Consider the following 24787-nt stretch of genomic DNA (forward strand, 5'->3'; position numbering starts at 1 on the left):
TGTACCACACACACAAAACTATTTTGTGATAATCTGCTGCAATCTACACGAAGGAGGTTTGAAGAAAAATGCTAAAACACTTAGTATGAGTTACAAGGGACAAAATAAGGAACCAGGCATCCACGGACCTACTAGGTCAGACACGACTCACAGCAGATACTCAGAGTGGAGTCTGGTTAGGATGTGTTACAGGACATTACTTGGGAACTCAGGGAAGATAAGAAAGCTTTTAAAGGAAAGGAAAAGGGTAAAAATAATGTCATTTTTAAGCAGCAGAAACTCCTGGGCAGAAGGAGCTATCGAACAGAGAGATGATCAAAGTAAGAATGTTAAGTCTCCGAATTCACAAAAAGCTGCCACAAAGAGAAAGGTAACACAGCAGCAATAGTCTTAAATGGCAGGATTTCCAGTGCAGGCAAAAACTATCCTTGTAACAACATGGAGGATTAGGGACTGAAACTGGGAGGCTGAAATCAGGCTGGAATATACTGGCTGTGGACTCTCATTAGCTTACTAAGAACTTGTTAAGATAAACGCCATTCAAAAAACCCTGGCTTAAGACATTGATAATCCTCCATGGCATGTCTCTGCTTCAAGGCAGGATGTAGCCTCCCTTCCAGCTATGGCTTCTATTACTTCTGCTGCTTTTCATTATCAGAGAAACACTGCAAACAGCCAGATCCTCACATTCGTTTTGTGTGTCCAAACACTACGCTGAAGCCACGGTGCTTTCTCCCTGTGCATATGTTGTACATCCAAGGAAGCGAGAACCTGTGTGCTGTACAAGTATTCTTTATGCATTTTTTCTGTTATAGGAGCCCAAATTCTTTCACGCAGTTGTACAAACAGGGTGAACCTATCTGCTCTGTTTCTTACCATTTGAGTTTATCATTGGCTCCAGATGAAAAGGTTGAGCTTTTGATGACCTCACCCATTTCTTCTCGGCAGAAGCTGAAGTTGTTTATGGTCCACATGTAGGAAAACTTCACCACCTTGATCTTAAAGCAGATGATAATAGATGGTTTAGGATTATGCTTTATTCACCTTTATTCATGCTTTATTCACTGTAAAGGCAAAAACTGAAAACCTGGAAGTTTTCCTCAGTCACTTGCGTGACAAATAACCCCCAAGCACAAGACAACAGAGTCTGGTAATGGCTGGCAGTGGCAGCTGGACCACTCCAACTTCTCCAACTGCTTCCTCCAAAGTTCCGCCAACAGCAGAGGACAACATTCTGCTGTTGCCTTTGTGAACGCTCGCTGTTAGTAAGCTTGACACCATCTGAAAATTCAAACTCTTGGATTAAACTTGTTTTGAATAAATTTCTTACCACAGCTTTCTGTGTTACATCAAGAATAACTCAGAACAGCGTGGACTTACTTGAGTGTAGCACCAGCTCTCTGCTACAGGTCCACTCGACATTTCTGCCGGAGGAGGAGGACTCGGCACCCTTGACATCGCCAGTTTGAAGATTAAACAGAATTTCACAGCTCAGCAGAAGAAATTTACAATTGATCCTCACCCTATCAGTCGCCAAAGAGAGAGAAAAAAAAAAGAGTAAAATTAAGAACAAAGGAAAAAAAAATGTCAGGAGTGCTGTTAAATCTCATGGGATGTGAGTCAAATCCATCATGCTTTTTCCCCTCCCCTCTAACACCTTCAAAATACGATGTTACATTTAAACATTTTAAAGCGCTACCATATGTTTTCCAAAAAGGGGATATACCATCTCCACTCATTCTTTCAACATACAGCTCCTTACAGCACATAATTTCCTTTAAAGAGTCCAAAACTCAAACAGGAGACTCCCCACTTCACTCAGGATTTACTACTTTACCCTGAGGTCACCATTTCAACTCACTACTTACTCCCTATTTTCATTCTGAGAGGCTCAGACTATCAGAGATCAGATTTGACAAATGAAATTCTTAATCTGAAAAAGCTACAGGTAGCAACATACAACCCAAACTCAACAGTATGACAAAACCCCAAGTTCAGAGTGACTCCAGTCATTTCCTGTAGCTTAAACCTTCTCCTGAAGCCTTACTACTAGGGAAGTTATTGGCAATGACTTCTCTACTTCAAACCAAATCCCTTTGGCCAGAGGGAAATCCTCATTTCCTTTATATGCTAGTGAAGTTCCCAACATCTAAGTGCCAAGTCAAATTCTCATCTGTAGAGAACACGTGGGGTTAAAACCACTGCAACACATCTGAAGGAACACACAGGCACAACCGATGAAACAGGCACCTAGTTACCAGAAGGGACGTTTTAAAACAAAACAGAATAATCAACCCATCTCTGACTTCTGAGCCCCAATCCCCAAGGCAGATACACAAAACATCTTCAAAGATGAGCTCCGACACTAGGATTCTTAACTTTGGCAGATATAAAAGCATCACACGCCGTACAATTTAGCGTTCTGCTAAACACTTTCTGTCCCGCAGGAGGTATTTCTTACTGCGCAGGACAGCCAGTGAACCACAAGGACTCCATTGCTGTTAGTTTTGAATTTGAAAGGATAAAAAAAGGGTGAGTAAAAGCCATAAAATTGTTGTCCTGCAATACAAATTCCTGTAAATCCAACGGCTGATATCGAAGTTTGCTGGGAGAGAAAGGGAAAGCACAGCCTCTCTCGCTCTTGAGGAAGGCAGAGTCATCAGTTGTTGCAGGGAAATGGTGGAAACCATAGAGAACGTACACCTGAAAATCCCACACCTCAGAACAACCAGAGGATGTTCACAACAAGCACATCAACATACATCTCGTAATTCCCCCCAAACTGCTATCGACATAATCTGAAGTCTTTAAGCGCAGTTGCAGGGCAGGTCTGGGTTTGAGCGCAGGCCCCAGCTGCGGAGCAGATCTCTCCCAAGCAAGGCCCACGCCGGCCTCCACTCCAGTTTACGGCTGAGTACGCAGGTGTTGAGCTCCGTGAACCTTCAGAAAGCACCCGGAAATAGTGGCACGCAGGCGTTACCTGATAGTAAAAGAGGACTGGGGTTTTTTCACATTTAATTTCCTTTTTAAAAAGCACAAGTGAGCCCACGTAAACACGGAAAAAGAGATACCGGCTATCAGGAGCCAAGAAATACGTACTCGACCCTGCAGAGATGGACACTTAACTCGAGGGAAATGTATTTCCCGGGGCAAAGCTCAGGGACAGCCAGCTGCACAGATCTGAGCTGCAGACAATTAGCACTAACGTAAAACCACGCTCTCCGATCAAACTGCTTCACACACTTCTTCCCTTTGCAGTTCACGCTGTGCACGTGGAATGAGGCAAAAAATATGATTTAGAATGTTGATTTTAAAATCAACATTTTAAAAAGAAAGGGACATCCATCTGCACTTTAGGTACTTGCCGCAGGTTTTATTGTATTAAACTTAAAATTACCACAATTCCTCTAAAGAAATTCAATTAAACCACTCTGTGTCTTTCAAATTAAGCCAAAATCGGCAGACACCAGTTTCGAACATCCAGCTAACGGCGCTTCCACGGCCAACACTGAGTCTGGCCTGCGAGGACATCACTCGGAGGCCAGCTTCACCGTCTCCAGTCACAAGTCTCTGGCAGACTGATGAAAACCTGGAACGCCAGCACAAGCAGAAAAAAAACCATCTCCTCTCCACGGCTGGGGAAAGCACCAGCCTTTTTGCTGGTTTTAGCCGACAGGCAGGAGAGACCCAAGCTTTTTCCTTCCCCTCCGGGTTGACAGAAGCACCGCTCAACTCCACCCAGGCTGTTACGTTGCTCTGTTCACAGCTATTTTTAATCCACATTTTTCTAGTGATCTGGTTTGTAGCACAGGCACAAAGGACAGGGACATAAACTCCTGAGAGGAGAATAAGCAGCCAGGGAAAGGATAAAGTTTCTTAAGCTCACCTCCTCACCGACGGCAACCTGCCTGCAGATGGAGCAAAAAGATGCAGAGGCTAATGAAAAGCTCTGATTAGCACAAAGCACAATGAATAAATAAGACACAGGAGCGTGACATGAAACTAGATCTTTTGATTCTTGTTAAAACTGTAGTTAGTTTCAGTGATTTTCGTTTTTTACTAACATCTTTTCTACTCAAACTACTTGCAACATGGAAGGATTCCATTCGCTTTCAAAATACTTGCTTACGCAGAGTGAGAAATAATGCAACTTTTATTTAAAGAACTTTAGGGGGATGAAGAAAAGACGTAAAAATAACTTCGCTTAAAATAACTGCAGAATTCTCTGAAACAGCAATACTACAGCCCTTCATACATCTCTTCACACACCTGAGCAAAACGGGGGTGTGCGTTAAACCCTAAGCCACGCCACCCTCCTAGCAGGGACGCTGGACATCGCCCATCACCTTGAGACAACTGTGAAGAACGCTGGAGAGCCAGCAGCAGACTCCATCTGCACCTTCTCAACTGCTCTTCTCCTTGCCTGGCTTCAGAATAACCGCAAGGAAGGGATCCAGAACAGCTCAGGTAAGGAACCAATTTCCACATCAGGTATTTATCAACAACAAGCAGTTTTCTGCAAGAAGACTTCCACTTCCAGGTAAACCGAAGCAATGAAGTGTCTCTGTAGACACGTTAGAGAGAAATGGTTTAACAGGAAAGGTAATTACACAGTTAAAAGACTCCAGTGGGTCCTTCCCGAAGACAAATTGGTAAATTCAGTGGTAACACCTCCCTTCATGGCATGAAAATGAGGAGGGAAAGAGGAGATAACAACTTTTTATGTTACAACGGCACACTCATCAAGCAGGTGGGAAGTTCAAGGGTTTCCTGGATGGAGGGCAGAAGTTAACCCTGAATTCCCGTACTTCCCACTGGTCTCCAAAGAACAAACTCCAGGACACTGTAGCCATCAATGATATAATTGGGGAAGGAAACAGACAATCGTGTGATGCAAAAAAATGCAACTTTAACAGCTGCTTTCTGTATTTCAACGGGATTTTAAGATCTACCTAAATATTTATCTCCATCTCACGTATGCAAAGAAGTTTACAAAGCTTCTGTGGTCTAAAGGCAAGACAAATGTATGAGCGTGAGGCACACAGGACTATTTAATTTCCTCTGAGTAACTCTCACTTTGATATCTTACAGGATATCCATCCCAGATGGCTTGGATAGGCAGGTGGTAATAAAAGTTATGATAAGGTGCTAATAGAATTGCTGTGTGCCAGCACATCATGCCTTCTGCTTTTCAAACGGCCCAGAGGAGACAAAGGTTCTGGATTTTAAAGATTTTCCTAGTATTTGGTAAACACTTTCAGTCTAGTATGCCAAAGCCTTCTACAGGTGCTGTGTGAGGCAGTTAGAGAGTTAAAAAAAAGACGTTAACTTCAACACACCCCGAGCTCAACACGGCAATCAACCATCAAATACTTGTCATCAAATGACATCACCGGTCCTTTTCCTGCTGTAGCACGTCATAACGGGAATAAACTGGTAATATCCATCAGCATCTTCTGCAAAAATGACCAAAAGGACAAACTTGCTGCTTGCCCAGCAAGCACACGAACAGGGGAAGCACATAAAAGGTCACTGAAATACATACTTAGAGGTGTGCCGCAGAAACTACCACGTGTTCTTCCACCTTCAAACGCTGAACCACTCTTCTGGCATGGGCTGATATTAAATGCACTTTAAAATGAACCACGGCTGACTCCAGGTGAAGTTAAGTTTCTGAAATCAGCAGGGCGCCCCGGTGTTTATTTGCTCCTGAACACTTAATACTTCACCAGTTCGCACTCCTTCACTAACAGCGCTGGCACCTCTGAACCAGGAGTGAATGAAGAGGTGCTGCAGGCAGAGGTTTTGGGAGAACGTTTTGTAAATAGTTTGGATATCAAAATTCTTCCTGGCCAGGAGAGGCAGGGACAAACTTGAAGGCACAGGCATAAATATTAAGTCACGGGAAACAAAATATAGAATATTATCTTACGGACCCTGCGAGCTCACGTACAGTCTGCAGGTCTCTTACTTTCTGCGATACAAGACTTGTCTCTGGACATAGTTAAGATTACAGTTAAGAAAAAAGAATAATTCTCACCTCATTCACAACCACTTCCAGATGAAGACATTTCATCTAAGAACCAGAGCCAGACCAGACCTTTTTGAAGCACAGGAAATGTTCCCTTGCCACCTTGTCCTCATAATTACCTCCCGACTTAGCAGCTGTACCAAGACATCTCAGCTCAGAACTTCATCTACTGCAGGAATCAACAGTCAAAACCATTCTGTGAGCAGCAGAGACTTGACCTGAGAGAGGCAGGGAACAAATAATTCTACAAGAGGTCCCCAAATTCCTAGACTTTTGCTAAACAGCCTGTCAATTTCTACTCATCAAGATAAACCAACTACCTTTTAAGAAAGCAGTAGTTTACACCAGGAATTTCCAAGTATATTCGTTTTCAGTAAGTTTTATTCAGCAAAAGAAGTATATTTTTAATTAAGTGTTTCAAAAACTGGGGTGGCTGCTTCTTTGCCTGGCATCGTATCAAAGACTATCCAAGAAGAGCACGAAGCTCAGAGAACAGGAGCAAGACAAAGATAATTGGAGCAATAAAACAAGGGGACGAGATATGGAAGCACAGGAAAAGACCATTATCTTCCCACATTCTTCAAAGCCTTGGAAAGGACAATGGAAGGTCTGAATTCGCTGCCATAAAGAAAGAAAAAGAATAAAAGGGAGGAAAAAGAAAAAAGGCAAGTTAACTGAAAAAGCAAAGTGAGATGCAATGCTAACCAGTGGATGACTAACACGAGCAAGTTTTTAGATTTTAGATTTTAATGCGTACACCAAACAGGGTGTCACAGCACTCTTTCTACTTGGCATCCCACAGAAGAAAGCGACAGGCAACGCATTCACACAGCCGGTGCGAACAACTGCCCGCGATACCAATCGTAACGCTTCCTGTGTGGCAGAAAAACTTGTCTGGCTACAAACACAGGCTGCAAGTCAGGCACAACGAATCCCAGAGGTTACACAAAGTTGCCTAATTATTAACGTGGTGGTGCAGGAGAGACTGCAGCAAGGCAGCAAACCACCTGTGCCAATAAAACCGGAGTGAGATTAGAAATCAACGCTTGTGAAAGATGAAAGTGGCCCACACCGAAAAGCCACGTCTTGAAAGGAAGCCTGGTTTACACAAGGCAGAGGCTTATCTTTCTGGAACAAAGGAATAGGAACGGTTCTGCAGCAAGAAGCCAATCACCGCCCGGAAAAAGCAAGCTCCAAAGGAGCAACGTGAATGGGATATACACGCTTACCTGTACCTGAATCAGAGGGAAGAATAACTGATGCCAAAAAGTGGTGGTGAATTAAGCTTGAACACTTTCTGAAAAGCAGGACTGTGTGCGTTACACCTTACTCTACCCTCTGTGCTCTGAATTCCAAAAAAGATCTTACTTAACGTGCGCCCTGTTGAGTGCCACAAAAAGTGCTGAGCTTAAAACGACACATGGAGTTTCATTTACAACCCTCAGCCATTAGAGAATAGACTGGAAAATCAACACAACCACGGCAGAGAGATAAACGGAATGAGCTGGCAGCCGGTGTAAGATACGTACCGGGCTAGAGGACCTACAACTTCTCACGTAGGAAACAGAAATAACCGAGAGAACCTGGTTTCCTCACAACACAGTGCAAGTGATCTCTCTCAACAGCTGAGAGTGCCCGTGCCTTCCTCGTGATTCCGAGGCACCATGGACCAGCCCTAACTCAGTCTCTACGTTGTCTCCACTAACACCATCAGCAGCACTCAGGAATTTGGATGGGTACCTTCTTTTTATTAGACCCCAAAGGTGACAAATACATTAGAGGATTCCTGAGGTCACAACAGGGCCCTCTGGACACTGCACAAAATGAAGGTTTTAATTAAGGCAGACGCATACACTTTAATCCAGTTCATTTCAGAGAACCCATTACCAAGTTGATCATATTGGAACATCCAGCATTACTTTTTTTTTTTTTTTTTAGATGATAGATCACAGAAAAGTCAAGAGGAGTTACACACTGAGTATTGGCAGCCCACTAAAATCCAGTAACTAAAATTCCACTTCAAGAAATATTCCAAAACTAAGGGCTTCTTTTCCATTCTTGGAATGTTTTTACTTTTTTCCCTTAAACCAATTCTCCAGTTACAAAACAAGAAAAAAAAAAAAAAAAAAAGGGCTTGGTCACCTACAAAAATCATAATTTGTATGAAACTATTAAGGGATGGAAGAATTGTCAGTGAAGCAGCAGCACTGCAAGAAGAATTCCAAGTTTTACATGTATTTCGTAAGAAAAGAAACGCCATCATTCCCCAGCTGTAGACCATCCCTTCCCCTTCCTCCCCAGACAGCACCCGATGAAACAGCAAACAGCTAAAACTAAACCAGGGAAAGAGAGGGGAAGCTGGTGGTAAGAAGCAGCCAAGAGTTCTCTAAATAACCTTCTGCTTTTATAAACAAATCCTCCGCTGAAAATTTCTGCTCTTCAGTCATTAAGTCAGGTCATATTTCTGACATTTTTCTAAGGCTGCTTCATGCCAGTGTTTGAACAGATGCAGAAACCTGTATCCCTTTAATCACATCCAACGCTAACGATAAATCACCCAAAGTATGGTAGAATTACATCCACACCAGTACTATAAAAAGTAACAAAATTCCTAAAAGCAAACTAAACTTTTTTATTATTATTATTTTAGAGTTACTGTTGCATTTAAGTCACCACTCCTATTTTCCCCAAATGTTTGCCTCTTCTTTAACTACTTCCACCTTCAATCCTCTTGAGGTGCATGCTGCGATGCTTAAAATTTAAAACTCCAAACCTGTTTTTCCTCAGAAGTTAATCCTTCTCATAATTTTAAAATTCAGATCATGTTAAAAAGAAATAAATCTCATTTCTTTTTCTCCAAATTCTCCTTTTCACCTCTTTTCTCTTCCCTCCTGCCAATGCATTCCTGCTCACTTCTCTCCTCTCACAAGGAAAATGTTATTCCAACACACCAGCTTAAGCCTTACAGAAACAGTCAACCTGGGCAGACTTCTGTCTTCAAGAAGAAACCCGATCTTACTTTTGAGAAGAAGAGTTTTGGTATTGCCCGTGAACTCTTTTATTTTCAATTTAGATTATTTTAGATTCACAGGCAAACTGTAAGAACTATTTCTCAGCTTCAGTTTCTACCTGTAGGGTAAATTGTTACCTGTCACTTGTCAAGTAACTCAGTTGCCATTTTAGCAATTTTTTTTTAAAAGTAAAACACTGCACTTTCATAGCATTTAAATAATCTTCCAAATTAAAAGAGAAAGCCATGAAAACTAATCTTTCCCAGAAAACTTCCTAACATGCCAGGAAAGCCTCTCTGAAAGCACGCTGGTGACAGCCACACTGCTAGAAACACCTCACACCTCTAAAATCCCACCGGATTCCCGGAGAGCTGAAAATAACTGGAAGAAAATGCCTAAGTGGCATGATGTCTAATCAGAGAGCAAGCGAAAACCGAAAATTAAACAGGACTGAATTTTCACTCTGCTGTGCTGAGACCTGGTACGAACACCGCTAAAGCGCTCAAACGCGATTGCAGATCTGACCTCCAGCAAACCACCAAGTCCATAATCCCCTCCGGAGCCTTTTATTTATATCAGCTTTCCAGTAACACAAACATCTGCTAGTCCTGACATAACATTTTCCAGTTGCCATCTTGCATTAATATTTCTAAGAGCTTATCAAAAACAACTTGAGCTGAAATACAGTTTCTGCCATTATGACTCTGGAAATGAAGCTTCCAAATAACCAACCGAGAGCCTAAAACGCGTGGCCAAAACTAGACAACAAACTACTGGATTCTTCCACCTTCTTGCAATTGCAGCATGACTTCAACTAATTTCCGAAGTTACTTTGTTTAGTCTTTTCTCTGACCTTATCAGATATCAAAAGAAGGAGGAACAAGGAGAGGAAGGACATGGAAATCAAATTCCAACCAACTTCCACTTCCAAACCATCGACACGTTCCTCAAAAATAGAGCCGTGTTTTCTATAAAACACACCACCCAGACTTCCATAAGGCACGATGGTTTTGCTAGCGTAGTGTCAATAATCTTGCTCACATTAACATCAAACAAATCCCATCTTACCATAAATCACACTCGGAAAATACAATTACGGCATTCGCCTACACCCATATTTGAATATTCTAATCATTCAAGATCAAGATTATTGAATTAATACGACAAAGAGCAAAGAAAAATTTCGGTAGCTTAGATATTCTATACTTGGTAATTTTTTAGTCAATAGGAAAAAAAAAGACTGGGCCAGAAGCGTTATTCTCCCTGTTGTCTGTTTATATTAGCGACACTTTGGAAGCAGCGCAGAAGGTGCATTCCTTTCGTTGCTGTCTGCATTCACGTTGTAATTTGCGTTATACATGAAAAAAATGCCAAAGCAAGTATCTTGGACACAGGGAACCGATCTGCTGACTTGTAATTGTAATTATACATTCTAAGCTGTTGTTGGCATAAGCCATTTATTGAATCTTTAAAAACTAGAGGTAAATGTAAAAGTACATGAAAATAAATTCCCAGAAAAATAACTGCATTTATTTCCCTTTTTATACCAAGCCACCTCCACGAACCTGAAAGAAGAAACCAGTGCCCAGCCTGAAAGAAGAAACCAGTTTTGTTTTCTTCCTGTTACTCCTTCTGTTCTTATAAAGTTTTGAAAGTCTTCCTACTATTCTCCCCATCAACAGCAAAACCCAGTAAGCTACTGGGCAATATTCTCTAAAGAGAAATATCAGCTGTCTCCTAGCCAAGAACCAACTCCAAACCATACAAGTTACAAATCTTTACTGCTGAGTAACACTAGGACTTTCATCACACCTGCAAGTTTTGTAAGATTGGCACCAACCTAAAGCAAGGACTTCCAGAACACTTCCAGTACATAGCTGAATATAATCTGTCATTCTTGTGCTTGTGCTCCCTGATCAAAATTATATAAAATGTGAATGACAGTAATTTCATTTTAATCTTACTGGCTAGAAAGCAGAGATCTACACAGCAGAATACGACAGTTCTCAAAACTTCTGGACTTGAATGCCAACGCTGGCCAGCACACTGTTTTCTCCAGGAACAAGTACGAAGAAAATCACAAGCTAACAGGAAATCTCGAGAAAATTCTCTGTCTCTCAAAGGCAGCAGTGAAATATTGTTCTCTGAATTTCATTTACTGCCCACAAGCGCTTCTAAGAAATTAATCAAACTGCTACATGCGGTTTTGAAGAACAACTTGTTGAGGTTGCAGAAAAGCAGCTGAGGAAATGAAGGCACCAATATAGTGGTGTCATTTTAAATGATTTTGAAACGACAAAGGCAGATCTGTAAGGTCAGGATATCCAGCCTTTATCAGTCTGCCTTCTATGAATCCGAGGAGGTACTGTACGACGTCTTCACCGCAAGATTACTGATTCCTGGGGGGTGGTGGGGGGCGTATGACAACATTCTTTATCAGTCAACACAGATACTCTGTAGGCATGATTCTAGCCATGTTAACTGAAAACTTTTCCATCGATGCAGTCAGCATCTGTTCCTGCCTCCTCATGCAGCAACACTTGGGCAGCAGCCAGGCAGCGTCTCTGCATCGCCATCCAGCAGCTCCAGCCGACTCGCTGTCGTCGTCTCCACCTGCTCTCCAGCCTCGCTGCTACAAGCACGTCCCTACAACCAGGCTGTCATCTGAGCTTTTCCTTCAGACAGACACAAAGGCAAATCCACCATTTTAAATAAAAATGGAAAAGGATTTCTTTTTTTTTTTTTTAAGAGAAGGTGAGGCCTCACTAGCTTTACAACCTGAGCTGAAGACAGAACTCAAGACGGGAAGTCTCCCACTGGTAAACCGCTGCTACTAGAGCGAAGTTGCCGTATACAATTGTGATCCGAGTTATCATTTGTTGAACAAACTTCTGCAGCAAGGAGCAAAGAACACGGCCAGAACAGTAACTAAAGCCACACTTAAAAAAAATACATATTCTTAAACTAAATTACTTCTTCATCTGATCAAGCCCCATACGCAAACTGCTGCTTCCTGTCTGGCTCCAAGATCAGTACGTTTTTTCTAGACCATCTTCTCCGCCCGTGCAGTTTTGCTGAGTATCCGTTCTTGTCACAGCCCCAACTGAGATATTCACGTTATCCTCATTTTGGAGACAACTGTTTACTGGTAAACATGAAGACTCAGGCTTCATGGAAAGGAAGAAAAAAAACCTCAGCAACTACACATTGCTGTTTAAGTCTCACAAGTAATTCTGTGAGCCTCCACAAGCACCACTCCTGTATATTCAGAGGAATGTAAGTACCCTAGTTTCCAACTCTACCCTATAGAAATTTACATATAATGTGACACGAAATGTCTCTGAATATGTAATAGAGTGTTTAGAGTTCTAAACCTTCCAGTATATTTCCAGAAACAGAACTACTGAACTTATGAGATTCCTCAACCTTTAAAATGCCTAAAAATCAGCGTATTTTCAAACGAATATTCTGACTTCTTCTGTGCGCACAAGGGCATCCTTTTTTTTGCTGGCTAATTATTTCTGTTATCAGGAGTTGGATCGATTTTTTAACAGCATTAAAATGACCGTATACGATTCACAGCCCAAGCATTACATCAGACCCGATTTAAAACGCACAGCATATACGCTGTCTTTCTAGCGAGAGCCGTTTTCAAGTCCACAGCCATACAATATAACCCAGTGAATCAGACCTGCAACACGGGCCAAGAAAAGCTGAACCCAGATCTCAATACGAAAACTTCACTACTATTTTCTGCAGCCAGAGCATCTCAAGTCACCAGGATCCCGTTGGCTTCTACTACATCGACGGCCAAACCAGCACCTTCCAGTAAGGAATTTAGCGTTCGGACTGTTTAATCCCTCCCACGGCCCTGACTTTATAAACTCTACGGATGTCTTAAAAATCCATGGAGTTGTAAGACCAGCTACACCTCACAGAACACAACAGGGCAACCCCTGCCTGTAGCCAAAGCATTTACTCACAGTATAAGAATAAGCTCCCAAGTCTTTTCCGGGCATTTGCTACAGAGTCAGTGGTTCTGCATCTTTTCTGTCCTAAAAATGTGGAGGGGAAAAAAAAAAAAAACAAAACCCACAAACTACATTCCATGTGTGCTACGTATTTTCTTGAATTCTCAGCTATGCACACCAGCAAAGAGGAAGAGACTTCCAGAATCACTCGACTCCTTCCCTGCAAAACACTGCTGGAGTTCAGTACAGGGACACTTAACAACAGGAAACCAAGAAAACAAGTTTTAATGTATTTACAGATATAGCTTCTGAAAAACAACACCTTCTTTGCCTCCTCAAGGGTATCAATACTTTAATCTCATGCTAGTTTCCTGTACCGTCGTGTGTTTCTAGAACTTGGGACACATGCTTTATTTAAGAGGTCTTTCAAGTACAAAGTACAAGACAGAACGCAGCAGCAGCTTATCATCTGAGAATCAAGAAGCAACGCTCTCAATAAAGGTGTTTGCTTTAAAAAAAAAAACAAAAACCCCACATTTTTCTTGTATTTCTCCTCTGTGCTGAGGAAACACCAGCAACCAGAGGCTGGAGGAATACAGCAAGATCTTACATAATACTCCAACCGTGCAGAAAATTGAGCCAAAGCTGGGAGGAGAGAAGGAATTCTACAAACTCACAGTGGACATTTCCAAATGTGGCGCTGTGAATGCAACTGAGAACACAGCAGTAGCTCCTGATCGTACAAGAAATAAATACCTTTCCCAGCTTTACGCCCAATTTGTCAGAAACAACGTCCAGACAGAAACGGAGCCGATGATTTCCAGTTTACAGGTTCAGAGTGAGCTGGGCAGTGGAATGGCAAGCCCCGCGAGTAAAGCGCTGAACACTGAAGGGTGTGCCAAGAATCAAGCTGGCAGCTCCCTCTTATTGTAAACTGGGTTGGTATCTAGAAAAATCACACGGGCCACAAACTCAGTTCAGAGTGCAGACCTACCAGCAGGGTCTAGAGGCTCAGCTGCAGTTCCGAGATTAACCCTAAACCTCCCCCACGCTGGTCAAGCTGGCTCAGCGGAGTCGAAGGGAAGACTGGTGAACGGAACCGGTTTTAACATTCAGCAGGTCTAATCAGCCTGATACTAGTGCCAGTACTGGAACCTTCTCCATCCTAAAACACCAGCAAATTGTGAGACCAATCACACAGGAAACGGGGGTTTTTAAGCGCTCCACTCTGACCTGTGCCATCAGTTATGGTCCTGCTCACCGAGACCATGTGTCAAACCCAACCCCCTCCATTTTCATTTTAACTCCCCCCCCGATCTGTATCTGTGTGTAAATCCTGGAGGTTTTGGGGAGGAAACACAATTAATTTTATAATTCTGGCAACTATAGTCAAGTAAATCATAATATCAGATTTGATAGTAGTTGACACGATCCTGTGGTAGGCTCAGTTTTGTATTACTGTCCTCTACTGATACACTGACGGGATGACAGCTTGCCATGTAGCTCTGCTATCACGTTGTCGTGATCTCGATACAAAAGTGCCATTAAAGAAAAAAAAGAAAAAAAAAAAATCTGTTTTTTCTTCAGGTCACAATGAAACAAGTGACATAGTGAAACTAAATAATTCTGGGCATCTGGTTAGAAAATGTCACTGAAAAAGAAGCAAGCCAGTTACACGCCTTACTTAACTAATTTTGGAGTTCTTTTATAACCAAAGAGTTCTATTTTATAAAGCATAATAATAGTGTTATTCAGACTTTCATTGGGCTTCACATCAAACCACCCCAAACATGACCATTTAGAACTCTAAAGGCAAAGAAAAATAAAGGAAATCACACAAAAGGATTCCTTTTAATTATGTCACGATGATGCTCTACTATCACAAATGTAAACACATTTTTAAATGCTGAGTTACAGAAAAATGACAACAAATAACACTACATTCTGTATTTTTCTCTGCTCAAAAACCTGCTGCCAGAAAACAATGCCATTTCACAGGCAGCTGGGCAAATACCAGGGGAAGAATATTTTACCTTTATAATACCACCTATCGCTGACCAAGACAGCGCTTGCCACAAGCATCCGCACTCCGCTACCACACCGCGTTGGGGACACATGTCACTGCGAAAGGGAATTCTTTCGCCTTCGCACGCTGCATGATGATGCACCATTTCCTTCAAACACCACTACAGGCCCGAGACACGGCTCAGAAACACCAGCACTGCTCCCAGACACCCTGCGGTCTAATTCATAGGAAGAGCAAGTTCCCTCCCGATTTAGAAATCCGCCTGAGCGGCGAAGCGGCGACCTGTCAGCCCTTACTCGGCTGTGCGGTTAGTCACCCCCGTTCTTCCACTCCAGCCCTTCTTCCCTCTCTCCCACTCGTGCTGCCTCACTCAGCTCCCGGCACCCCCCCGAACCCCTACCCCTGCCCGGGGATCTCGAGGAATCCCTTACCCAGGCCTCCCCCCAACTTTTCCCGGCCGCGCCACGCCCCCCCCCCCAGCAGGCCCTGCTCCCTCGCTCGCCCCCCTCCTCCCCGGCCGAGCTACCGATCGCCCTCTCCCCTCAACTCCTGCCCCCTTCCCCGCAGCCCTTACCTCCCGGCCCTACCAGTGGCTCCTGCCGCCGAGGGAAGCCCTCCTCCCAGGCAGGCTGGGGAGCGGGAGAAGCCCTGTCCCAAGCAGGAGCGCACGGTGGGGACGGCGGCCGCGGACTCTGCCCCCCGCTCGGCGGCCAGCCCCCCTAGGCGAACCCCAGCAGCTGCGGCTCACTATTTGGCAGCATGTCTTCCTCCCCCGACTCCCCCCGAGCGGATGCCCAGGATCATTATTCCGCAAGTCCCCGCAGCAGCCCTCTGCGCAGGCGCCCAGCTGACGAGCAAGCAGGATATGGCTGTTCCCAGCGCTCCCCTCCCGGCCGCGCAAGCGCAGTGCACGAGTGACGCCGCCTCGCCGGCCCCCTCGCTCATGACCACGGTGCATGCGCACGCTGCCTCCCCCAGCCACCCCCTGAACTTCCTCCTGCGCATGCGCGGCCGACAGTCCAGCTTCAGCGCATGGGCCAGCCCCCTCGGACGCGCCCCCACCGCTCCGCTGCGCATGCGCTACCGCCCGACCCCTTCCTTCGCCTCCCGGCGGCTCACTTTCTGGCAGTGCGGTGAAGCATGCGCTGTGTGCCTCGGGGCTCCCCTCAGATGTCACAGCTCACTATTTGGCAAAGAGCTCCTGTCGCAGTGCCATTTAAACAGCCGGCGGAGGACGGCGGCGGGCCCGTGCGGGGCTCTCCCTGCCCAGCCGTGCGGCGGGGCCGCCGCAGGAACGGAGGAGAGCTCGCAGAGGCAAGCGGCGGGGGAGGGGGACGATGACGACGACGACAACACTACTCTCCCCCCGTCCCCGGGGAGGTTTCCGGTCCTCGCCCGATTCGTTTCGCTTCCTTCCGCCGCACCGCCCCCCTCCCGCCTCACCTGAGAAGGCGCCCGCCGCCCGCCGTCCCCGGCCGCTCGCCTCACACTGCCCTACACTGACACATCCGGGCTCCCCGCCACGGCCCTCGCTCACCGCCGGGGCGCCCGCACTGCGCACGCGCGGGGAAGGGAGGGGCGCAGAGGGAGGCGGGGGAAAAGGCGGGAAAGGCCTCGAGCGCGGTCCCGCTCCCTCGCAGCGCGGCGTTGGGGGGGGGGGGGCGAGCGGGCGCTGGTAGGCGGCGAGCGGCTCCGGGAGGGTTGAGGGCTCCGCTTGGAGCTGGTGGGGGGTTTATTTTAAATAAACCGAGGAGGAAGCGTTAGGGGAGGCGGGAGGGAGTGCGTTCTCTGGCTGTTGTGGTGTGGCCTGGTTTCACCTTCCCTCCCCGCTCCGATGAGGGCTGGGCTGTTGTGCAGCTCTGGAGCCCCCAGCATCAGAAGGACGTGGAGCTGTTGGAGAGGGCCCAGAGGAGGCCACGCAGATGCTCAGAGGGCTGGAGCAGCTCTGCTGTGAGGCCAGGCTGAGAGAGCTGGAGCTGTTCAGCCTGGAGAAGAGGAGGCTCCGGGGAGACCTGAGAGCGGCTCCCAGTGCCCAAAGGGGGCTGCAGGAAAGGTGGGGACTCTTCAGCAGGGCCTGTTCTGCCAGGACAAGGGGCCATGGTTTCAAAATAGAGGGAGGTAGATTTAGATTAAATACTAGGAAATTTATTTTTTACGCTGAGGGTGGTGGAGCAGTGTCCCAGGCTGCCCAGAGAGGTGGTGGATGCCCCATCCCTGGAAACGTTCCAGGCCAGGTTGGCCGGGGCTCTGAGCAACCTGATCCGGTTGGAGATGTCCCTCCTCCTGGCACTGGAGTTGGACTGGGTGACCTTTAAAGGTCCCTTCCCACCCAAATCCTCCTGTGATTCTATGAAAATACAAACAGTTTTTCCCACGTCTCTCACTTCAGGCTGGGTTGTAGGCCGCTTCGGCATGTGGGTCACCAGTGCTTGTGAAGAATGGCACCCCACACTGTGCACAATGAGAATTTCTTGCCAAGTTTGAGGATGACTGGTGAGTTTTTTTTTTTTTTTAAAGGCACAGCATTTATTTTAACATTTTGAGAAAAGGATTATAAAGCAAACGTGCTTTATGTCTGTCATCCAGGGGTTGAGATCAAGAGCTTAAGGGAGACCTTACAGACCTTCCAGTACATACAAAGGGGTTACCAAGCAAACGGAGCCAGGCATTTCATAGTGGTACATGGCAGGAGGATGAGAAACAAAAATAAAACCAAGAGAGATTTAGACCGTATATAAGAAACTTTTTCATCACCACCATAGATGAGCATTTGGACAGGTTGCCCAGAGAGACTCTGCAGGCTCTGATGGAGGTTCTGATTCAGTAAAGCCCTGAGCAACCTTGTCAGATCTCGTAAGTGACCCTGCTCTGAGCAGGCTGGACCAGACAATATCCTGAAGTCCCCTCCAAATTGTTCTGTGATCCTAAGATCTCATCTATGTATGGGTCTTCTCTTCTAATTTGTAATGGTTTGCAACCAGAGGAAGCAAAACTTTTCATTGCTAGTAGTCCTTAATTACTTAAATGTTTGCAGAGAAGCTAATTGAGAGCTGGCCTTTCTCTCCTGCCAGTTTCAGTCTCGTGTTACAGTGAATTAATGCAATTACACACACAGCGCCCCAATATCCGAATTAGCCAGGTTACTTCATACACATCACAGCTACACTTCTTCAAGTGAAGGATGCAAAGTCTTTTTATCTCATTCTCTCAGATGCAAAATGCTGCTTCTCATGGCACAATCGGTCCTGTACGCTGGGCTGCCACATTTGTCCACTGCTGACTGGGGGAATATTGCCTGTTTCATTGCAGACGCTTTCTGCAGTGTCCTGGGTTTTCCTGGCAAGTATCTCATCCAAGGCATGACCAGTTCTTGGACCCTGCTTCATGCCTTCATTTCACAAGCCGCTGCCCATGGTGACAAAACAGCAGGTAATGCTGCAGTGTAATGAAGAAATGCCATAAAACTGCCTCTTGGGAAGAACAGAACCGGTATTAGCGTTCCTATTCTGGCTACTCATTTCTCCTAGAAACTTAACTTCAAACCCTATCCATTATCCTGAACTTTATATTCCCAACATAAACCGTCGATTTTTACTGATGCATTTATTCTCTTCTAGTTGAAGTAGAAAAGGAAATTACAGCACCAGTTTTAGAGAAAACAAAGAGATTCTCCCCTCCCCTCCTGCACGAGAGCGCTGAGGTTGTGGAGTCTTGATAGAAGGGGTTTCTAGAGAGAACAAACAGAAATGTCTCCTTTAATTCAACACCGACCATGTGTCGCTTAGCAGGAGGGACGTCAGCCTCTTCCTCAGTTTATGACATTCTCCTGATCAAAATCATCTTGTTCCCAGGAAGTGGAAAATTAAATAGGCTATCTGTGAAAATGAAGATCGAATTTCACCTCTGCTGCGTACGAGGAAGGTACTTAGGGTCAATTCTGGCCTCCTTGGTGGCAGACAGCAGTGAAATACTGTCACTCTTCACAAAGCCTACCACCTTCTGTCGTTCACGCAGTTCTGCAATACATTCCTAGGTGCAGGTAGGGCTCGAACATTTGCACGGGGATGTGCTGGTGGGTGTGTGTTTGACACTACTGTGCGTGCGAGAGCACCAAATTCTCAAATGCACTCACTTGGGGTATAATTCTGACTGTCAGCTGAACAATTCAAGACAGGCTGGGGTTTTTTTCTGCAGGAAAAGAACCAGTAAATGCTACGGTACGTACGGGTTTGGAGGTCTTACTTTGTGGATATGTAAGTCCGATTTTTTATGTGAAGCTGATTAAACTGATGTCCATAGAACTGTGTGAGAGAATTTTAAACAGCTCCCACTTTTTAATATTCACTTCCTCTTTGGTTTTAATTATTTTGTTCCTACGTTTTCCCTTTCAATTTACTAAAAAATCTAGAAACGTAATTAGAGAGAGGCTGAACTCAGAGAAAGCTGCCAGCATTTCTACATCATGATTAAATATATCATCCATCCCTTTAGTGAGAGACTGAAAAACAGGATTCTTGTAATTATCTCCCTGTTATCCAGGAAAGAATCTGCAACACGTACGGATACAGGGTTATTGAAAATGCAGCACTAATTAAAACCTCATATAGGCTCCTAATGATTGGGAGACTATGAAAACAGAGTTATTTAATTATTTCCTGTATTTGCTATCTTTGTTACAAAAGCAAACAAAACCCTTCTAAACAAAACCCATCTCCAGTCGCTGGGGAGACTTGATGAGGCTTTTGTATATGCAGCAGCCACGCTAACATGGCAGGTTGCTTGATTCACCTCTGCTTACACCAGTGAGACGTCTACAGAGCTCGTTTTCCATTTGCACTGCGAAAGGAATGCTGTGGTATGTACACAAACACGGCATCGGTGCTTGGTTTAGGATATGGTTACTCTTTGTTTTAAATTTAAGACCTAAAAGGAATCTCGATATTTTAGGCTTTTGCGGTTTCATAGTGAAACAGCAATATTTGTGTCATAGCCAATTAAAAATCGAGTCCCTAATGGGTTATCCTTCCAGTCTGACTCCTGCCAGGGTATCTCCATCCTCTTGAAAATGTCACGCTCTCACCGAGCCCGGTGCAAAGCCGGCGTTATTATTTATCCTGTCAAAGGAGTCTAAGCTTTGGCTCTAGCAGAGCACGCTAGAGGACAGTAAGTGCTGATACGGTTTGTGATGAAAGGAAAAGCTTCTGAGATACTGGCTTCTTTGAACCATGTCAGTCTGGGGATCCTCCAGGGAATGGAAACTGGTGAGCTTTTCCTTTTGCAACCCTTTCCCTCAAAACTGAATTTGCAACAGAATAGCAAGTACTAAGCTGGATAAGAGTCCAGTATCCCCACTTCTCCTTCGCTATAAACTAAGTAATCGGCAGTGTTGCGCAGAGTAGGAGGGTAAGTTGAACAGTACCCACCTTTTAAGACTTTTAAAAGTGTAGCGAAGTTAAGCAGCTTATTAATATATAAATATATATTTTTTAAAAGACAAAATTGGGAAACTGTTTGCTTCCTGTTTCAAAGCAGAGATCCAGAAGAATATAGGACTTAGGAGGGGTTCAGGCATCCAGATTCAAAACTATGACTGAAAACAATTCTTTTTTCAACGGATGTATAAAATCACAGGTACCTAAATTTTTCAGGTACCATCCTTTCTTACCTGAAAGTTCACTGAAGCGTTGCCAGTTGCTGGTCACGGATGTGCTCAAACTGCCATTGCCCGAGCGCTGAAGCAATTAGCTCCTACGTTCGTTACACTGGGATCCAGTAGCACCTCCGTCCCGTGGGCCACGGCAGGATAAATTTGCTCTAGCACAGCCACCACGTGCAGGGAGTGTTGAATTCAGTACAAAAATTGCCCAATCAGTGTTGAATTCAGTACAAAACACAGTAACGATCAGCACTTCTCTGAGAAAGCGCCTGCTGGCAGTGGGATAGTCCCCTTCGTCGCACACAAACCATTCTCAGGTCTGAGTTTACTGCTGTGCATATTTCTTGTCCAAATTTGCTTTCTTGACTTCAAAATACTCAAAGATAACTTAGCTTAGTCATTGTTGCTGTGATTAAAAACTACTTTCATTTGTGAGAAAGCAAACACTGTTTAAAAGATGTTGACCTTCTTTGGAAAAACTCTGACTTGGAGATTTTAATTGCAGGGAATCTGTTCACGCTGCTATTTTTACATGTATTGGAAAAGTATCAAAGCTAATTTTTTAGAAGAGGAAATTATACTTTAAAATGCACTATTGTGAGAAAGTGACTCCCTAATGCCTTTGAGTTGGTGCTTTGTTTCTCGTTAGAAGCATCTCCTGTCTTCCCTGATGAGCCCGCTCTTGTTTTCAGTGCTGGTTTGCTTTAAGATGCTTTTGATCCTGTATTCATTAAAACCCGATCCTGCTGCTTCCTACCAGCCCTAATGGTCTGTGAAATTATTTTCCTTTCTCCAAGACGCTGCTAACTCTGCTAGCACCTGCAGAGTAGAGGAGCTCTGAATGTTGTCAAAAGTCCTCCGATTTATTCAAACCAGCTTTTCGCCACAAACAAGAATTAATCTGCAATGTTATCACAGCAATCTTCCTTAGTGGAGACGTGGGAATGGACTGCAACAGAGTCTGAAGGTTTTTATCACTGCTGTTTTCCCCTTCTGCAGGTACAGAGAGATAATTTGACAAAAGACTCGAAAATCGAGGATAAGAATCACTCTGTGTAACAGAGCATGAAAGTATGAATGAGCATGAAGGGCTCAAACAGCTGCAAAAAAAAAATTAAAAGGAAGTAAATCCAGTGAGAAAAAAGTAAGGAGCAATTAAGCAAAGTGATGGAGTAAAGGGAAGATGTACAACTGCATTTGCAGTCTGGACCTTGCATGGAATAACCAGAGTTAAGGAAAAGGCAGGATTTTTCAGGTATCCACAAAGTAAGAATTTTTCAGTTACGTAGCATCAGGATTCATAACTAGATGGCAACTTAGTCTTGCTCTATTGTTTTTAATGCTGGTGGAAGAGAGGAGAGCTCTCTAAATTTGTGCTTTCGACACAATGACAAACACTAACATTAGCTGTCAGTATGTACTTTGCTGCGCAAGTTCTAGCAGGTGTTGTGATACAAGAATGTTCTAGAGTAGCAAGGCTTACAGAACTGAGGAGCTTCACGTGGAGCTAATCAGCTCTTTGGCTTTGCCTTCTCATTAGTGTCCTGCAACGACTATTACGGCATTAAATTACCGCAAGCACAACGGCGGTAACGAGCGTTCAGACGTTTCATTTCATTTGAAGACGCACTCAGTTATTGCCCAGAAAATTGTTTTCTAGAACAGCGATTTCACAACCAAGCATTCAGAAGCCATGAAGACCAACCAAACGTAACATTGTCCGTGCAATCTTTTGGCCCTGTTCTAGAGACCTGAATGCTGTAGTCTTTAATTGCGCGATCACATTATCTTTAACCTGATTTCCTGAAGAGACAAAGCTTACGTTGTTCGATGTTCCTATCTTCCTGCCCCATCCCTCAATAACTTCTAATTCAGCAGTGTTTTCCAACCAAGTTTCCAACAAAAATTAAAGAAACCCCAAACTTAGTGTACTCTTAAACACTTCAGGTTACAGGGCTGCCTCTCAGGTCCTAAGCAGGGGCAGCATTTGCTAGCCCAAATTGGTGGTGTTTCTTCCTCCCGAGACTGGGATTTTGTCTTTCTGGCCACATTCACTGCAAAACTAATTAACAAATTACAGCCTATCACATTCACCGAACGAGATCTCCCAAAACTTTGGAGAAAGTTTATCCTTGGAACCGTAATGTCACTAAGTCAGAGGAGGCTGCAAGTTTGTCTGGAAAGCAGACTCGGCTCCTCGAAGCTGATAAGGAATAGGAGATGCAGCCTTTGCCTGGAAAACACTTTGCATGGTCCGGAGAAGTGAGGTTTTGAAGTTTAGCTAATGAATGTCAGGCAGTCATGCTGCCAGAGGATACAAACTCAGCTCTCTTGCTTTTTCCACTGCCACAGAAACTGGAGACAACGATCTCTGCTGTCGGAGTGTATGCGAGAGGGCTGAGAGTTTTATTGCCTTGTAATGTTTAACTTTAGGTGGGGAATAGTGCTTTGGAGGAGAGTTTTCTGCTGTCAGTGGGAAGAGGCCATTACAGATGGGCCTCGTATGCCCTCTATTCACGTTCCAGGCCACTGGAAGATTCCTTACTGTTGTCTTTAAACAGTGGCTATTGTAGGGAAATTATAGCAGTAAAATATTGTTGGGTGCGGGGTGCTAGTCCCACCTGCAGGAAAGCAGATCACTACGTACAAGGATTATTATGCAGATCTTCCCTTGCTGCCCCAAAACTATGTATCTGCATTAAAACATTTCACTTCATTCCCATTTTCGAGTTTCAGTCAAGCAAAAGACTTCGTCCTCACGCCAGATGACGGAAGGTTTCCGTGACTGACCCGGCTGGATTTTAACTTTGATGGATTCCTCAGCAGCTGCTCTGTGCTAACAGAATCGCTCTCGGGAACGCCTAAAGCTGCACACTTGTGCTGCTCTTGGAGAAACTGAAGACCCAGTAAAGGACCTGAACCTACCTCCAGGAAAAACCACGCCACCATCCCTGACGGTGGCAGTTTTCTTGCATTCTCCTAGCACCACTACTGCATGAGTCAGTATTTCAGCAAGTACTGCGTACGAAAATCATGCCGTCTTCTGAACACTTGCTTCTTCAAAGCAGGTTAATTCTCACATGCTTTTCAGTCTGTGAAATCTGACCGGAATTCCCATTTCTTTTGCAAGGGTGCATGGAATCCTGCAGGACGAGCTGACGTAACTAAGTGGCACAGCGCAAATCCTAGTTGTTCTTGAAGAATGACCATTAGGGTTGGGTTTTTTAAGTAGTATCTTCAAGATTGGCAATTCATTGATTTCACAGCAGTAACGATAACTTCCTTATCCCTTAAACTGTTGTCATTTGAGCAGGAGTCTTTACTCTCCTGTGGCCAGAAAATTATCAGTTATACAATTATATCCACCTCTAGAAAATATGCACGGAGTATCACCTACCTTATTGTCTGTGCTCTCTAAACATTTGGGGGTTTTAAAACAGCTGCTGATGGAGTCGCGGGAGCTTGTAAAAACAAGGAAGATGAAAGGAAAAGGAACACAGCTGCCAAGTTTTCCCCCCTGCGGATGCCGTGTCTGTTAGCTATGAAATAAAACTTCACCTTTCCTAGCCGATACGTCAACGAGTTTCTCCTGGAGGGACAACAGGCACAAACACTGCAGCAGTGTAATCCTGCTGTTTATTCTCAGTACGCGTGTGACTCTTCTCATCTCCCTGGAACCACCAAGAGCTGACAAGGTTCCTGGGAGAATTCTGGCAGAAATGTTTTCAAAACCCTCGACTGCGACGCCAGTGGCTGCTGCGGTGCAGGAAGCCAGCTGTTTGTGTTACACGAGGACAGGAGCACAGGCAAGGGTGCAGGTACTGATTTATACCCATGCTATTTGTAATGAAGGCCGTTCTGCAGGAGAGCGAGCGATTGTCTTACAGCCTCTAATGAGTGTAGGCTCTGCTGATGGTCAGAAAGGATTAAGCAGAATAAAAATGGAGGAAGACCTTGCTTTCCACATTGTGTTCCTACTGTAAGCACAAGGACTCCGTAAGTACAGTTGCACTGCTAATTAAAGAGGAACTGCTTTTTTTTGTTGTTGTTTTTCTCCCTTCTATTTCTTGAAAACGGTTGAAATCAGAGTTC

The 24787-nt window shown here is 44.6% G+C and overlaps 1 protein-coding gene across 4 annotated transcripts in view; it reads right to left on the bottom strand.

The window, feature by feature from the left end:
- Positions 1–16586, bottom strand: part of SPOP (speckle type BTB/POZ protein) — a 29396-nt gene extending 12810 nt beyond the window's left edge. The window contains exons 1-4 of one of the 4 annotated variants that reach the window (XM_086766721.1): positions 15614–15879; positions 13026–13097; positions 1381–1523; positions 877–998 (exon numbers count right to left, since the gene is read on the bottom strand). In XM_086766721.1, coding sequence (XP_086622847.1) covers positions 877–998; positions 1381–1458 — 200 coding nt within the window. In that variant the 5' untranslated portion in view covers positions 1459–1523; positions 13026–13097; positions 15614–15879. Of the gene's footprint in view, positions 1–876; positions 999–1380; positions 1524–13025; positions 13098–15613; positions 15880–16482 lie in introns of those variants that run through there. The other 3 variants (XM_086766720.1, XM_086766722.1, XM_086766719.1) reach the window with 3 other exon arrangements.
- Between the last annotated feature and the right edge of the window lie 8201 nt (positions 16587–24787).

The sequence above is a fragment of the Chlamydotis macqueenii genome, chromosome 25, assembly GCF_036417535.1.
Source record: "Chlamydotis macqueenii isolate bChlMac1 chromosome 25, bChlMac1.mat, whole genome shotgun sequence".
In the NCBI taxonomy this organism is placed as follows: domain Eukaryota; kingdom Metazoa; phylum Chordata; class Aves; order Otidiformes; family Otididae; genus Chlamydotis; species Chlamydotis macqueenii.